This window comes from Heteronotia binoei, chromosome 17, assembly GCF_032191835.1.
Source record: "Heteronotia binoei isolate CCM8104 ecotype False Entrance Well chromosome 17, APGP_CSIRO_Hbin_v1, whole genome shotgun sequence".
In the NCBI taxonomy this organism is placed as follows: domain Eukaryota; kingdom Metazoa; phylum Chordata; class Lepidosauria; order Squamata; family Gekkonidae; genus Heteronotia; species Heteronotia binoei.
Window position 1 is genome coordinate 41,793,515 of NC_083239.1, and position 16,493 is coordinate 41,810,007.

Consider the following 16,493-nt stretch of genomic DNA (forward strand, 5'->3'; position numbering starts at 1 on the left):
TTTCCTTACAATTCTCAGACATCTGACATTCACTTTTTGAGGCTCTCAAACATCTGACATTTATTCTACCTGGCTCTTACGTTAAGCGAGTTTGGCCACCCCTGACCTAAACATCCTTATGTGTGAAAGCATCCTGATGCTTCGTGACTCTAATTAGCTCTTCCTGGCAGCTAATAACACCCCCCCCAAAAAAAAAATATGTAACGGTTGAGAAATTCCTGTTTCAGTGTATCTGAAGAAGCGTGCATGCACACTAAAGCTTATGCCTGAATTAAACTTCGCTTTTGTTCAGATTTCTGTAGTTCAGACACTATTCTTGCACTGCTCTTTGGATGCCCCATTACGTTGATCATATTCAGTTTGGTGTAGCAGTGAAGTGTGCAGACTCTTATCTAGGAGAACCGGGTTTGATTCCCCACTCCTCCACTTGCACCTGCTAGCATGGCCTTGGGTCAGCCATAGCTCTGGCAGAGGTTGTCCTTGAAAGGGCAGCTGCTGTGAGAGCCCTTTCCAGCCCCACCCACCTCACAGGGTGTCTGTTGTGGGGGAGGAAGGTAAAGGAGATTGTGAGCCGCTCTGAGACTCTTCAGAGTGGAGAGCAGGGTATAAATCCAATATCTTCATCTACCTCGCAGGGTGTCTCTTGTCTTGTGGGGGTGGGGAGGAAGGTAAAGGAGATTGTGAGCCGCTCTGAGACTCTTCGGAGCAGAGGGCGGGATATAAATCCAATATCTTCATCTACCTCACAGGGTGTCTGTTGTGGGGGGGGGGGAGGAAGGTAAAGGAGATTGTGAGCTGCTCTGAGACTCTTCGGAGTGGAGGGCGGAATATAAATCCAATATCTTAATCTACCTCACAGGGTGTCTGTTGTGGGGGGGGGGGGGGGGAGGAAGGTAAAGGAGATTGTGAGCCGCTCTGAGACTCTTCAGAGTGGAGGGCGGGATATAAATCCAATATCTTCATCTACCTCACAGGGTGTCTGTTGTAGCGGGGGAAGGTAAAGGAGATTGTGAGCCGCTCTGAGACTCTTCGGAGTGGAGGGCGGGGTATAAATCTAATATCTTCATCTACCTCGCAGTGTGTCTGTTGTGGGAGGGGGGGAAGTTAAAGGAGATTGTGAGCCGCTCTGAGACTCTTTGGAGTGGAGGGCGGGATATAAATCCAATATCTTCATCTACCTCACAGGGTGTTTGTTGTTGGGGGGGGGGAGGAAGGTAAAGGAGATTGTGAGCTGCTCTGAGACTCTTCAGAGTGGAGGGTGGGATATAAATCAAATTTCTTCTTCTTCAACTGACATTACATAATCCACCTCGAGTCTCAGTGAGAAAAGTGGACTACAAATCACCCAAAACAGGGCTTTCTTTTGTCCTTTGCATATGAGGCCACACACCCCTGACGTAGCCAGTCCTCCTGGAGCTTACAGTAGGCCTTATACTAACAGCCCTGTAAGGTCTCGGAGCATTGGTTGCAATCAGGGGTGTGTGGCCTAATACGCAAAGGAGTTCCTGCTACAAAAAAAGCCCTGAATTATACAAAATAAAATCAAGACAGATCTTGTGAAGAATACCCCCTGAAACCTAAGCACAGAGCCGGGCGAAGCCTTCAAGAAGCATGATTTGGGGCAGGATTTTATTCACTTCGATTGGGTAACAAAGGAAACGGAGCTGCCTGTCCCACCCAACGAGGCTATGAGGATCGCCTCCCCAGGAAGACACTTTTGGACGCAGAAGCTGGAAAGCTGAGAGACACTTCAGCAGAGGTTTGGTTCTTGCCAGAGTCGCAGCTTCAACGGTTTTCCTCCGGAGGGACTAGCTACTTGAAGCGCAGCATGGGAGCGTGAGTGCATTCTGTCTTCCTGATCGTTTCCACAAATAGTCCAGGCACGCCTATGATGTTTGGCTCGTGCATGCAGGATTCCTTATTTCCACAGCCTCTCTTTGAAAAAGTGGAGACGCTGCCACCTGCAGGAATCGGAGGGGAAGGTCAGGCGCTGTTTGCTAGCCCAGTGAATCAGAGAGAGCCCAGCTGGGGGATTCTGTGGCAAGGCTCGGCTTTGCAAACTGCAAGCTCATGCAGCCTTGAAAAAACAGGGAACCTGATGATTAGAGTACTGGAGAGACCCAGGTTCAAATCCCTGCTGTGGAAGCTTGCTGGGTGACCTTGGGTCAAGCACATACTCTGCCTAACCCACCTCACAGGGACTGGGGGAGAAAATGGAGGCGATAGGGTTACCAAGTCCAATTCAAAAAATATCTGGAGATTTTTGGGGGTGGAGCCAGGAGACGTTGGGGTGGGGCCAGGAGCAAAGTTATGACCAGCATAACTGAACTCCAAAGGGAGTTCTGGCCATCACATTTAAAGGGATCGCACACCTTTTAAATGCTTTCCCACCACTGGAAATAATGAAGGATAGGGGCACCTTTTGGGGGGGCTCACAGAATTGGATCCCCTGGTTCACTTTTTTTGAAACTTGGACGGTGTTTTGGGGAGAGGCACCAGATGATATGCTGGAAATTTGGTGCCTCTGCTTCAAAAAACAGCCCTCCCCCATAGCCCCATATACTCGCAGATCAATTCAACATTGTACCCTAAGGGAATCAGTCTCCATAGGGAATAATGGAGTGCCCAGCAGACAGTTCCCTCCCCCCCTACTTTCTGATGACCCTGAAGTGGGGGGAGGGCCTCCAAACTGGGGGATCCCCTGCCCCCACCTGGGGATTGGCAACCCTAGGAGGAAAGGAGAATTATGTAAAATGCTTTGTGTTCTCACTGGGGGAAAAGAAGGAGTATAAATACAGAAGATAAATAAAAATAGAAGGATTTCCTTCTAAGTCCATACACTTGGAAGTGTGAATCTCTGTTTAGGATTGTTGCACTGCAAAGGAAGACTAAAGGGTGTAGGAGGAGGAGGAGAACAAGCAGGGCTCTTTTGTAGCAGGAACTCCTTTGCATATTAGGCCACACCCCCTGATGTAGCCAATCCTCCAAGAGCTTACAGTAGGCCCTGTAAGAAGAGCCCTGTTACCTTCAGGAGGATTGGCTACATCAGGGGGTGTGGCCTAATATGCAAATGATTGCTGCTACAAAAAAAGCCCTGAGAATAAGAAGAGGAGGAGGAGTTGGTTTCATACTCCACCCTTCACTACCCAGAGGAGTCTTAGAGTGGTTTACAATCGCCTTCCCTTCTCCTCCCCACAACAGACACCCAGTGAGGTAGGTCAGGCTGAGAGAGCTCTGAGAGAACTGCTCTTGAGAGAGCAGCTTTGAGAGAAGTGTGGCTGACCCAGCTGGTTGCATGCGGAGGAGTGGGGAATCAAACCCGGTTCTTCAGATTAGATTCCTGCTGCTCTTAACCACTACACCAAACTGGCTCTCTCTCCCTTCCCCACATGGCCCTAAGGCAAACTGAGGCAGCACAAGCCTGCAATTCATTTTAAGATTAGGTCTGTTTGAGCTTTGCAGTAAGAAAGAAGTAAATATTATGCAGGGGGGACTCAAGAGCCAGAAGTGGTTTGGAGAATGCGTTTTAAGTTGAAGTTGCTTTCTTTCCACCTCTCCTCCCTTCTCCATTTTCCTTCCTTCTTTCCTCCCTCCCTCCCTCCTTCCTTCTTGCAGCTCTCAAACATTTGATGTTTATTCTGTATGGCTCTTACATTAGGCAAGATTGGCCTGCCTTGATCTAGTGTGTGTGAAATCACTCTCTCTTTCTCTCTCTCTTCCTCTCCTGCTCCCTTAGGTTTGCCAATCCCCAGGTGGCAGCAGGGGATCCCCCGCTTTGGAGGCCCTCCCCCCCTGCTTCAAGGTCATTAGAGAGCAGGGGGAGGGAAGGAAAATGTCTACTGGGAATTCCATTATTCCCTATGGAGACTTATTTCCATAGTAAATAATGGAGATTTGATCCTCAGGTATCTGGGGCTCTGGGAGGCTGTTTTTTGGGGTAGAGGCACCATATTTTCGGTATAGCATCTTGTGCCTCTCCCCAAAATACCTCCCAAGTTTCAAAAAGATTGGACCAGGGGGACCAATTCTATGAGCCCCAAAAGAAGGTGCCCCTATCCTTCATTATTTCCTACGGAAGGAAGGCATTTAGAAAGGTGTGCGGACCCTTTAAATGTGATGGCCAGAACTCCCTTAGAGTTCAATTGTGCTTGTCACACCCTTGCTCCTGGCTCCACCCCCAGTGTCTCCTGGCTCCACCCCCAAAGTCTCCTGGCTCCACCCCCAGTGTCTCCCAGCTCCACCCTCAATGTCTCCTGGCTCCACCCCCAGTGTCTCCTGGCTCCACCCCCAAAGTCTCCTGGCTCCACCCCCAAAGTCCCCGGATATTTCTTGAATTGGACTTGGCAACCCTACGCCCCCTCTTCCTCTCTCAGCCTCACCTACCTCACAGGATTGTCATGAAGACAAATACAGGCGGGGAGAACAATGCTGTAAGCTGCTTTAGGTTCCCATTGGGAAGAAAAGCACAATGGAATTTGCGTAAATATCTAAAGAAGTGAAGTTGGAACAAGGATTCCATGTGATGTAAACTGGGCTTTTGGGGGGAGGGGGCGGACTTGATTAGCACTTCAGCCATGTTTTGGGCCAGCTTTTCACAGCCACGCCTGCCCGTTTCCTCCTCTACAGTGTCAACACGCTCCACAGAACTCACCCTCATCAACCCACACTTCGTAGAAGACACAGAAGACCTCCCAGCCTCGGCAGTTGATTATCTCGGTGGGCGGGCATTTCGGATCCGATGACAAGCATCCAGGGCACTGCATTCCATTCAGGTTGAGCCGCAGGGGCGGGACTGGGAAGAAGCACAGAGACCAAGAAGTTCCTTCACCCTCCCCAGCCCTTCTCAGAGCTTTTTTGATTCCAAGCCAGGGGCCATCTTAGCTAATGGGCAACAGGGGTAATTACCTGGCCCTCGCATTTGGGGAACTGATTGAGTCAGAAAGTTGGCGTCAGATAGGATCCTATCACCACTTGGCCATCTCCATCTGGACTCTATGTAGCTTGCTTCAAGGGGCAGTGGTGACTCACCTACCGTGCACAGGATAGGGGCCCCAGAGGAGGGTAGATAGGGGGTTACAGTGATTCTGGGGGCCCACTCTGGACTTTCCCCCAGAATCACTAACATTAGTCCTGTCCTGAACTGAAGGGCACTTTTATTATTATTTTATTATTCCTTGCAAAATTCCACAGACATTTAACCAATGAGAAACTGTTACATTTTCTTTGGACGTTACTATAGGTGATTTAAGGGAGGAGACAATTATGGCTTCAGGCAATGTATATCAGTCATCCCCGGGGGCTCATCCACACAGAGAATTATGGTTCATGGACTGTCCATGGCTGAGGGCCACAATTCCCCAAAATCACCATTGTTCGTTGTAATTGTGAAAAGCTTGAATCCCAGTTCACTGTGCCAATGCAGTCTCCCCCAGGGCTCGCCAGTGGGTAAAGCAAACAGCCCACCAGCTGCAATCCCGTACCACTAACTATTGCACTATTTTTGCTCAATAGCCATCATTCACAACCTGACTTTCTTGTGCAGAGGAGACCATGGTCGTTACAGTGCAAGAACAGAGCAATAGTCAATGATGTGTGGATGCATAATTAGAGCATGAGCTGGGGGAGGGGCTAGAAAAAAGTGGGAGGAGGCACTTGGACACATATGAATGCATGGAGCTGCATTACTCTGAAACAGACCACTGGTCCGCCACTGTCAGTGTTGTCTACTCAAACCAGCAGCAGCTCTCCAGGGGTCTCAAGTTCAGGTCTTTCATACCACCTCCTACCTGATCTTAATTGGCGATGTCGGGGATTGAACCTGGAACCTTCTGCATGCCAAACAGAGGCTCTACCACTGAGCCGCAACCCCTCCCTAAAAATAAACTTGTGAAGCTGCTCTATACGGAATCAGACCACTGATCTATCATAGTCAGTACCACCTACTCTGACTAGCAACAGCTCTCTAGAGCAGAGGTGTCAAACATGTGGCCTGGGGGCCGAATCAGGCCACCGGAGGGCTCCAATCAGGCCTCTGAGCTTCCTTCTGCATAACAGCTTGCCTTGCAAGGATGCACAGGAGCTACAGAGCAAAGCCTCTATTTTCTCCATTGGCTGAGGCTCCTCCCTTGGGGAGGAAGGGGAGAGGCAGATCTTGCTTTGCTAGGGTCCCTCAATTGCACAGCAGAGCTACTGAGCCAAGTCTCTCTTCCTTCTATTGGCTAAGGCTCCTACCCCATCTCATCCCCTGGGGAGAGAGGGAAAGAGCCAGAGCTTCCTTTGCCCAGTTCCCTGGATCCCATGAGAGAAATACAAAGAAAATACTCTTAAGACCAACAAGCTTTAATGCTCGTCTTTTAAGCATGTTTTAAGGTGGGTTTTTTTAAAATATTTAACTGTGTTTGTCTGTGTCCTTTATAAAGTTTATATCTCTCCTACCTAATCTTAACTAGGAACACACATGCCCTGGCCCTCATTTATGTCAGATTCGGCCCTCATAACAAAATGAGTCTGACACCCCTGCTCTAGAGTCTCAGGCAGACATGTTTCACATCACCTCCTGCCTGACCCTTTTAACTGGAGATGTTGGGGACTGAATCTGGGACTTCCTGCATGCCAAGCAAATGCCCTGCCAGTGAGGCATGGGACTTCCCCTACTTACATTCCACCGCTCCCGAGTTGCAAAGGTCTTTCTGGCAACACTTGTTGACTCTCCGTTTATGGAAGGAAGGCACTCGGATGCTCATGGGGGAGGGAGTGCAGTAGCTTTGTCTAGTGCAGCCTTTAAAGGTGGACAGGATCACCTCCAACCCTGGGGAAAAAGCATTAAAGGAACAGCAGAAAGAAAAGGGACTCTCCTCTGGGTAGCATAAATATCAAGGCTGCCTTTCATTGAATCAGACTATTGGTCCAGCAGTAGGGAGGGCACAAACCATCTGACAAACTAAAGTTCATCACAAATTTTTGGAGGCTTGTGGTTCGCAAAGTGATGTCTGCAAACTGAAGAGCCACCATAAATTTCCATGAACTTTGATGCAGCTGGTGGTGGTTCATGAAGAGCAGAAAAGTGGGGTTTAAATGGGTCTGAGCCATTTAAACCTGTGGTTTCTGTGCTTTGTGAAAAAGAGATAAGCTGCCTGCCACTCAGCTGTTTGGTTGAAATGAGTTGGAGCCACTTAAACCTCTGCTTTCTGCTCCTGTGAGCAGAAAGCAAGGGGGTTAAATAGCTCTGAACCATCTCACCCCCAGCGTTCAGCTTGCCACAGCTTTTGGCTGAGAGCAAAAGCCAGGAGGTGAAATGACTGGGAGCCATATCACCCCCTGCTTTCTGCTGGCAATGGTTTTTCGTGGGGGAGCAGAAAGCAGTGGTTTAAATGGCTCTTGAGTCACTTAAACCCCTGCTTTCTGCTCCCCACCACTTTTTGCAGAGAGCAGAAAACAGGGGTTTAAACTTTAAATGGCTCACCAACCAATCCAAATCAGTTTGGTTCGTGAACCAGCCTATCAGTTCATGAGTCAGTCATGAACCATGAACCAAACCACAAAAATGCAGTTTGTGCCCATTTCTATCCATCAGTAGCGGTAGCTAACCAAGCATCTTTCCCAGTAACTGCTAAATGAGATTCTTTGACCAGGTGAATACCAGGGTTTGACCTTCTGCAGGCTAAGTATTGAACTACAGCCTTCCCAATCTACAGTCCTGACACTCCCATCACTGCAAAGTGGAGCAGTGACAGAAAAATTGGGGGAGAAAATCGGTGTCGTGCCAACACTGTGATGTCACTTCTCATGCAAACCAGAAGTGATGCCACTGCACTGGGGTGATGCTCTATGATTCGCCCACAACACTATGGAGGATATTCTAGAGCATCAGAGCTAGAGCACCTGACTTCTGAGTTCATTCTGGAATATTCCTAGCTTAAATAGTGGTGTTATTTAAAATGAGATTTGTCATAGCGATCACTTGTTTGAAGTAGTCAGTCAGGACATATGTCCTCTTTTTTGCTTTACAAAATGCAGTAACCCTAAGATGACAGATGATAGATAGATAGATAGATAGATAGATAGATAGATAGATAGATAGATAGATAGATAGATAGATAGATAGATAGATAGATAGATAGACAGACAGACAGACAGACAGACAGACAGACAGACAGACAGACAGACAGACAGACAGACAGACAGACAGACAGACAGACAGATGATAGATAGATAGATAATCTGCCAGAATTACAGCTCATCTCCAGACTACAGTTCCCTTGGAGAAAATAAATGCTTTGGAGGATAGATTATGTGACATTGTACCCACTGAGGTCTCTGTCCTCTCCGGACTCCCTTCCCAAATCTTCATGAGTTTCCCAACCTGAACTGGCAATCCTACCCCTCATCCCCTTCTGGTGGCTGGGGGATCTGGTAACCCTGTCTGATTGACAGACAGGCAGATACCCTTTACTGCCTGAAGCCTCTGTGATTCAAGCCCCTTCCTCAGAAATGCCCAAACCACTCACCTTTTCTGATCTCCACTGTAAGGGTGATACAGGCTTTTTCATGTGGCGCACACACATGCGGGACACCGTGGCAGGAGTCAGTGTTACTTTGGCAGTATTCACATTGCAGGCAAACTCCTGGAATGGAGAAACAAAAGAATAATCAAGAGTTAGAGTCAGTTCATGTCCTGTCTCTCTTTCTTTAAAAAATGTGGAGGTTCTTACCTATTGGTAGCAATATGATTGATTCACTGTAAAGGACACCATGTCACATGTGTTTTGGGTTTTCCTTGTTCCCTGTTGGTCCTCTGTGGGGGTTTTCCAGGCTCACCTACACCTCTAACTTTGTGGAAGTACACAGAAGGGCTGGGATTTGTAAGCTTGTAAACAAACAGAGGGGCAAAAAGCCCTCAGACATGGATCCTGGTGGCCTGTTTCCAAGACAGTTCAAATGGTGACTGAAGTCTCGTGAGAGGAAGTCATATCATGAGAGTTCTGGAAGCCATCTAAGGCAGGAGTCGCCAGCCTTTTTGAGCCTGCAGGCACCTTCAAAATTCTGACATACTGAGGTAGGCTGGTAGCATAGCCACAAAATGGCTACCACATGAGGTGGAGCCAACCACAAAATGGCTGACCCAGCTTACATTCTGTCACACAATGAAAATCCTTGTGCTGTGGTAGAAGCTATTAAAAAAACCCCTCCACAACCAATCAAATCTTCAGTGGTCAGTCAGAAGCCTTGCTGGACAAAAGCTTCATGTGCCCCCACCCAATTTGTAAAAACAAAAGGTGGGCACCAGGAATGGCGTTTGTAGGCACCACAATGCCCCCAGGCAGCATACTGAGGACTCCCCACTCTAGAGCATGCTCAGTTTGCCACACTCTTTTTAAGGAGTGTGAAGGCAGCTAAGAAACAAGGATGGCTATCTTCTCTAGTGTCAGGAAATGACATTCTTGGTTAGATGTGAACATGGTTGCCACTGGGCCCCTTCAATTATATGACCAGACAATAAAGCAAACTCTGTGAACTTACCAGTTGTAAGCAGTATGCAGAAGAAGCAGAGGATCAGAGGTACCCGCATGGTGTCAGGGGACATGGAAGAGAGGGAGAGCAAAACTGAGGTGGGGGAGCTACCAGAGATACGTCCAGTTTTAAGTTCAGAGGGATTTATAGCTTCTGGACTGGGAAGAAGCAGGAAGGTGGGGGAGGCCAGAAGGATAGGGTGTGTGAAAGATCTCCTTCTGACTTCGGGGAGTTCAGTCATGGAGTGGAACTGACATCTGTCCCAAGGTTGTTGACCATGACGACAAAGAACAGGAAGCGGACATGTTTGCTCAGGCCTCTGGGACTCAGGCCAGAAGGTCCAGCCAGGAGAAAGGGCATAAGAAGACTGATCTTTTTTGCTTGATCTGCTAGAAGCAGGGTATTTTGAATATTTCTGCAGATCAGTTGGCGAAAGATCGATTTGTGAAGGTTAGAAATTGAATTGACAACTACTGAAAAATTGTGTGTGTGTGTGTGTGTGATATCAGCCTGATGTCATCGGATCTCAGAAGCTAAGCAGGAACACAGTTCTGGCTGGCTTGGTGTCATAGGGTGTGGTCTAATATGTAAATGAGTTCCTGTTGGGCTTTTTCAACAAAAAAAGCAGTGTGAAGCAATGGTGATAGCCAGGGTGTGACCTAATATTCAAATGAGTTCCAGCTGGGCTATATCTGCAAAAAAGCTCTGTGTGAAACAATGGTGTTATCATGGGGTGTGGCCTAATAGGTAAACGAGTACCTGCTGGGCTTTTTCAACAAAAAAGCAATGTGAAACAATGGTGATATCCAGGGTGTGGCCTAATATTCAAATGAGTTCCAGCTGGTCTTTATCTACAAAAAAACCCAGTGTGAAACAATGGTAATGTCAGGAGGTGTGGCTTAATTTGCAAATGAGTTCCTGCTGGACTTTTTCTACAAAAAAAGCCCTGTGTGAAACAATGGTGATGTCATGGCATGTGGTTCGGGTTGCCAAGTCCAATTCAAGAAACATCTGGGGACTGTGGGGGTGGGGCCAGGAGACTTTGGGGGTGGAGCCAGGAGACATTAGGGGTGGAGCCAAGATCAAGGCTGTGACAAGCATAATTGAACTCCAAAGGGAGTTCTGGCCATCACATTTAAAGGGACGGCACACCTTTTCAATGCCTTCCTTCCATAGGTAATAATGAAGGATAAGGGCACCTTCTTTTGGGGCTCATAGAATTGGACCCCCTGGTCCAATCTTTTTGAAACTTGGGGGGTATTTTGGGGAGAGGCACTAGATGCCATACTGAAAATTTGGTGCCTCTACCCCAAAAAACAGCCCCCCCCCAGAGCCCCAGATACCTGTGAATCAATTCTCCATGATTTTCTATGGGAATAAATCTCCATAGGGAATAACAGAGTTCCCAGCAGACATTTCCCTCCCCTCCCCCTGCTTTCTGATGACCCTGAAGCGGGGGGAGCACCTCCAAACCAGAGGATCCCCTGCCCCCACCTGGGGATTAGCAACCCTACATGTGGTCTAATATGCAAATAAGTTCCTGCTGGGCTTTTTCTACAAAAAAAAAGCCCTTCCTAACAGCTGGCAACCCTAATAGGAACAGTAGCACTGTGCAGACATGTACTTCATAGAAATACATTGCAGTACAAAAAAAAAAGTTGCAAAGAAAATGTGTAATGGGTTTTCCGTTAAGGTATTTGGGCTCAGATACGTTATTCTGGGAATGGGAAATCCATTCTGCATTTTCTTTGCAACTTTTTTTGTGCCACAATGTATTTCAGTGGATCCCCGAAAAGATTCTGGCCATAGGAGAAGCTGACAAAGGCAAGCTGGGAAGATTGGCACCCCTGCCCTCTGCTCCCTGCACTTAGCAGCAGATTGAGCTTGAGCTGGGAAGGGTGAGGACAGGCAGGGAAAGGGGGAAAGGGGAGAAGAGAGCCACGGGCTGGATTAAAGCCCCAGGCAGGACTGTTCTGGCCATAGGTTTGACGCCCCTGATTGAAGGACCTCTGGTAGCTGGGCTGTGAAGAGCTTTGCTCCCAACCATGGAGAGAGAGTGCAGGGCGTGGTAGACCAATGATCTAATACAGGTTGGGGTAGCTTTATGTGCCCAAGGCTGCTTAAAAAGGGCTTTCTGAGAGTTCTAATTCCACAGGAGTCAAAGGGAGTTAGGAATATTCAGAAGCCATGTGTTCAGACATCCATGTGACCAGGGGTGGAATTCTAGCAGGAGCTCCTTTGCATATTAGGCCACACACCGCTGATGTAGCCAATCCTCCAAGAGCTTACAAAAAAGAGCCTTGTAAGCTCTTGGAGGATTGGCTACATCAGGGGTGTGTGGCCTCATATGCAAAGGAGCTCCTGCTCAAATTTTACCCCTGCATGTGACAGGGAGGGACAGTGGCTCAGTGGTAGAGCATCTGCCTGGTAAGCAGAAGGTCCCAGGTTCAATCCCCGGCATCTCCATTGAAGTAGGTTCTTTGGGCATGGAAGCAGTGTTGGTAAGTAGTGGTTTTGTTAATGAAAGAGGGAATTCCTCAGGAGAAGAGAGGAACTTCTCAGGAGGCAACCAGAAGACAGTAGCCTAGTCAGGGATCATTTAATAGAAAAAGAGGTGCCGGAGCTCATAGCATCACTCATTTGCATATGCCACACACCCCCATCATCGCTGGAAGGTGTACTAAATTATAGCAGCTCAGCATCTACCTTAAAATGCTTCTTGAATTATAGTTGTCATAAGAAAACCTTAGTCCACTCATACTTTTTAAATTACTTTCTCCTATGTGGCCACAGTGGCATGAGGAAGATTTCCATCCGTCTACTTTATATGTTTTGGTTATTTCCCCCCCTCCCTTTTTTGTGGGGGGAAAATATTAGAAAGTTTGTCAAATTTTAGAGTTCAGCAAAATTCTCAGAGGGGTTTGCACAAGGGAGCCCAGAAGCAAGTGTTATTGGGGGGTGGGGAAGGGGTAAAAAAGAAAGAGCACAGTAAAATGCAGAGTTTCTAGAGCTCCTGCCCAAAATGAGGCCTGAGCCTTGTTTTGAACCCCATTCAAATCAACTCAGCATTTCTGCTCTGCATTGATATCGTGACTGTTCTGAGCCTCAGAACCTTTGGTCTGCTTTCTGGTTTCGGTTTGTGGTTTGATAGGCAATGGAGGGCTGCAATAAAAAAAAAAGTTTATTGTCCAGCAATAAAGTTCCCTTTTTTTTCATTCTGTAATTATCTAGGTTCGATGTAAACCCCGACAGGTCTGTGGCCTGCATCTCAGCTGGGGTGGGCGAAGGAGAAGAAGACTGCAGATTCATACCCCGCCATTCTCTCTGAAACAGAGACTCAGAGCGGCTTACAATCTCCTTTATCTTCTCCCCCCACAGCAGACACTCTGTGAGGTGGGTGGGGCTGAGAGGCCTCTCACAGCAGCTGCGCTTTCAAGGACAACTCCTACAATAGCTATGGCTGACCCAAGGCCATGCCAGCAGGTGCAAGTGGCGGAGTGGGGAATCAAACCCGGTTCTCCCAGATAAGAGTCCGCACACGTCACCACTACACCTAACTGGCTCTTGATGCAGAAAGATAGATAACCTACTCAGGTCTCTTTCCTGAACCATCTAAAACACGGGTCCCTACTAACACCTTCCTTGTCTACCAGGTGTTTTTTTAGAAAGTAGGTAGAGCAAGCTGGGGCTTTTGCCATTCTAGGCTTCTAATTGGCCACTGGATATTTGATTTTTATTATACTTTATTTTCTTTATTTTATTGTACTGAGAAACTTTAACGGTCTGCCCTCACATCATCTTGGGTAAATATGTGCTTGAGTCATATATGCTTGAGTCATGCTGTAGAAATGACTGTGCACTGGAACTGCTGGGCACAGAGCCAATCAGAGGTGATAGTGGACTTGGTTCTGAGCAGGTCAGGGCCTGGTGAGAGATGCAGAGTTTGTTACACCCAGGGCTTTTTTTTGTAGCAAGAATTCCTTTGCGTATTAGGCCACACCCCCTGATGTAGCCAATCCTCCTGGAGCTTACAGTAGGCCCTGTACGAAGAGCCCTGTAAGCTCTTGGAGGATTGGCTACATCAGGGGTGTGTGGCCTAATATGCAAAGGAGTTCCTACTACAAAAGGAGCCCTGGTTACACCTATTGGGAAGTTGGAGTCCAGTAGCACCTTTAAGACCAACCAAGTTCTATTCAGAATGTAAGCTTTCATATGCCTGCGTACTTCATCATAGGGGCCCCCAACCCCCAAGCCGTGGACCAGTACCGGTCCGTGGCCTGTTATCAACCGGGCTGTGAGCTGTATAATTATTTAATTATATATGACAATGTAGTAGTAAAAATAATAATAAGACGACATTGGATTTATATCCTGCCCTCCACTCCAAATCTCAGAGCGGCTCACAATCTCCTTTACCTTCCTCCCCCACAACACACCCTCTGAGGTAGGTAGGACTGAGAGAGCTCTTACAGCAGCTACCCTTTCAAGGACAGCTCTGCGAGAGCTATGGCTAACCCAAGGCTATTTCAGCAGCTGCAAGTGGAGGAGAGGGGCATCAAACCCGGTTCTCCCAGATAAGAGTCCGCACACTTAACCACAACACCAAAATAGTGCACAATTGTATCATTCCAAAACCATCGCTCCCCTCCTGCCCCCACCAGTTCCTGGTGTCAAAAAGGTTTGGGACCGCTGCTTCATCAGATGAAGGAATGGTGTACGATGAGCAGTGTTACATATAGCTGGCGGGCAGTGGTTAAGCATGCAAAATAGTACAGAGTTATAATCCAATAGCAAAGCAGTGAAATTCACAAATTGAAAGTACAAACAATGCTATGAAGTATGGCATTCAGGAAAGTCCAAAACTAGAAAACTGAGCTAAAATCAATAAAATGAATTTTAACAGGGATAAATGTCAAGTTCTGCATTTAGGTAGGAAAAATCCAATGCGTGGTTATAGGATGGGGAAGACTTGTCTTAGCAGTAATATGTGTGAAAAGGATCTAGGGGACTTAGTGGACCATACGCTGAACATGAGTCAACAGTGTGATGCGGTGGCTAAAAAGGCAAATGCAATTTTGGGCTGTATCAACAGAAGTATAGTGTCCAGATCACGTGAAGTGATGGTTTCACTTTACTCTGCTCTGGTAAGACCTCACCTGGAGTATTGTGATCAGTTTTGGACACCACATTTTAAGATGGATATAGATGAGCTGGAACAAGTCCAGAGGAGGGTGACGAAAATGGTGAGGGGGCTGGAGACCAAGTCCTATGAAGAAAGGCTGAAGGAGCTGGATATGTTTAGCCTGGAGAGGAGGCAACTGAGATGTGATATGATCACCATCAAGTTCTTGAAGAGCTGGCATGTAAAGGATGGTACAAAATTGTTTTCTGTTGCCCCAGAACAAATTGGTTGAAATTAAATCTGAAGAGTTTCTGGCTCAACATTAGGAAGAATTTCCTGATCATTAGAGTGCTTCCTCAGTGGAACAGGCTTCCTTGGAAGGTGATGGGCTCTCCTTTCTTGGGGGCTTTTAAACAGAGGCTAGATGGCCATCTGACAGCAATGTTGATCTTGTGAATTTGGGGGGAGATATTTGTGAAGTTCCTGCATTGTGCAGGCGGTTGTACTAGATTACTCTGGGGATCCCCTCCAAATCTATGATTCTATAACATTTGATTCCAATAGAAGAATAAGAATAAGAGAACAGATTGGATTTATACCCCGCCCATTGCTACCCAAAGGAGTCTCAGAGCAGCTTACAATCTCCTTCCCCTCCCCACAACAGACACCTTGTGAAGTAGATGGGGCTGAGAGAGCTCTTACAGCAGCTGCCCTTTCAAGGACAACTCTGTGAGAGCCATGGCTGACCCAAGGCCATTCCAGCAGCTGCAAGTGGAGGAGTGGGGAATCAAACCCAGTTCTCCCAGATAAGAGTCCGCGCACTTAACCACTACACCAAACTTGCTAGAGGGAACCTTACAAAACTGAGGGAAATAGTATAAGGAAGCTAAAAGGGAAATTCAAGAGAATCAAATCCCAAGAGCAGAGGTGTCAAACATGAGGCCCGTGGGACAAATCTGACCTTCACAGGGCTCAAATCCAGCCCTCAATCAACCTCCTTCTGTTTCCTTTCCAGGGCTGCTGCTGCAACCGCACCATGCGGGGTGACATGGTAGAGGTTTACAAGATTATGCATGGGATAGAGAAGGTAGAGAAAGAAGTACTTTTCTCCCGTTCTCACAATACAAGAACTCGTGGGCATTCAATGAAATTGCTGAGCAGTCGAGTTAGAACTGATAAAAGGAAGTCCTTCTTCACCCAAAAGGTGATTAACACGTGGAATTCACTGCCACAGGAGGTGGAGGCAGCTACAAGCATAGACAGTTTCAAGAGAGGATTGGATGAACATCTGGAGCAGAGGTCCATCAGTGGCTATTAGCCACAGCATATTGTTGGAACTCTCTGTCTGGGCAGTGATGCTCTGTATTCTTGGTGCTTGGGGGAGGAGGCATAGTGGGAGGGCTTCTAGTGTCCGGGTCCCACTGGTGGGCCTCCTGATGGCACTTTTTTTTTTTTTGCTGCTGTGTGCCACAGAGTGTTGGACTGGATGGGCCATTGGCCTGATCCAACATGGCTTCTCTTATGTTCTTATAACTTGCTTCCCCTCCCCCATCTCCCCCAGTGCTTCCTGCCTCTTTCCTCCCTCCCCCCTCCAACATCACAGTTCATTCACTCTCTTCTAGAACAGCTTTAGGGAGAGAAGGAGCCAGGAAGCAGAGACAATCTCAGGATGCTTGATTGATACAAGTTGCCGATTTCATGTCATTTTTTAAAGTGGATTTCAGGCTTAATAGTTATTCTAACAACCATTTGCAGTCCCTGTGTCTTGCCAATCCACCAGGGCATTTTCTGTAGAAAAAGCCCAGCAGGAACTCATTTGCTTATTAGGCCACACCCTCTGACATCACCATTGTTTCACACA

General features: G+C 47.5%; 1 protein-coding gene across 1 annotated transcript; it reads right to left on the bottom strand.

Moving 5' to 3' along the window:
• Nucleotides 1-1,601: 1,601 nt before the first annotated feature.
• LOC132586086 (phospholipase A2 inhibitor and Ly6/PLAUR domain-containing protein-like) lies at nucleotides 1,602-6,792 on the bottom strand. Its single transcript, XM_060258032.1, has 3 exons — nucleotides 6,659-6,792; nucleotides 4,652-4,792; nucleotides 1,602-1,961 (listed from the first exon to the last, which is right to left on the bottom strand). The coding sequence occupies exons 1-3, from the start codon at nucleotides 6,741-6,743 to the stop codon at nucleotides 1,813-1,815; spliced, it is 375 nt and encodes a 124-aa protein (XP_060114015.1). The 5' UTR covers nucleotides 6,744-6,792; the 3' UTR covers nucleotides 1,602-1,812.
• Nucleotides 6,793-16,493: the final 9,701 nt, after the last annotated feature.

Excerpts from the sequence above, each read along its gene's own strand:
- LOC132586086 (XM_060258032.1), bottom strand. The coding sequence starts at position 6,743 with ATGAGCATCCGAGTGCCTTCCTTCCATAAACGGAGAGTCAACAAGTGT. Across the intron at positions 4,793-6,658 it reads CAACTCGGGAGCGGTGGAAT|TCCCGCCCCTGCGGCTCAAC; the intron begins GTAAGTAGGGGA and ends GCTTCTTCCCAG. Across the intron at positions 1,962-4,651 it reads CGAAGTGTGGGTTGATGAGG|GTGGCAGCGTCTCCACTTTT; the intron begins GTGAGTTCTGTG and ends CGATTCCTGCAG.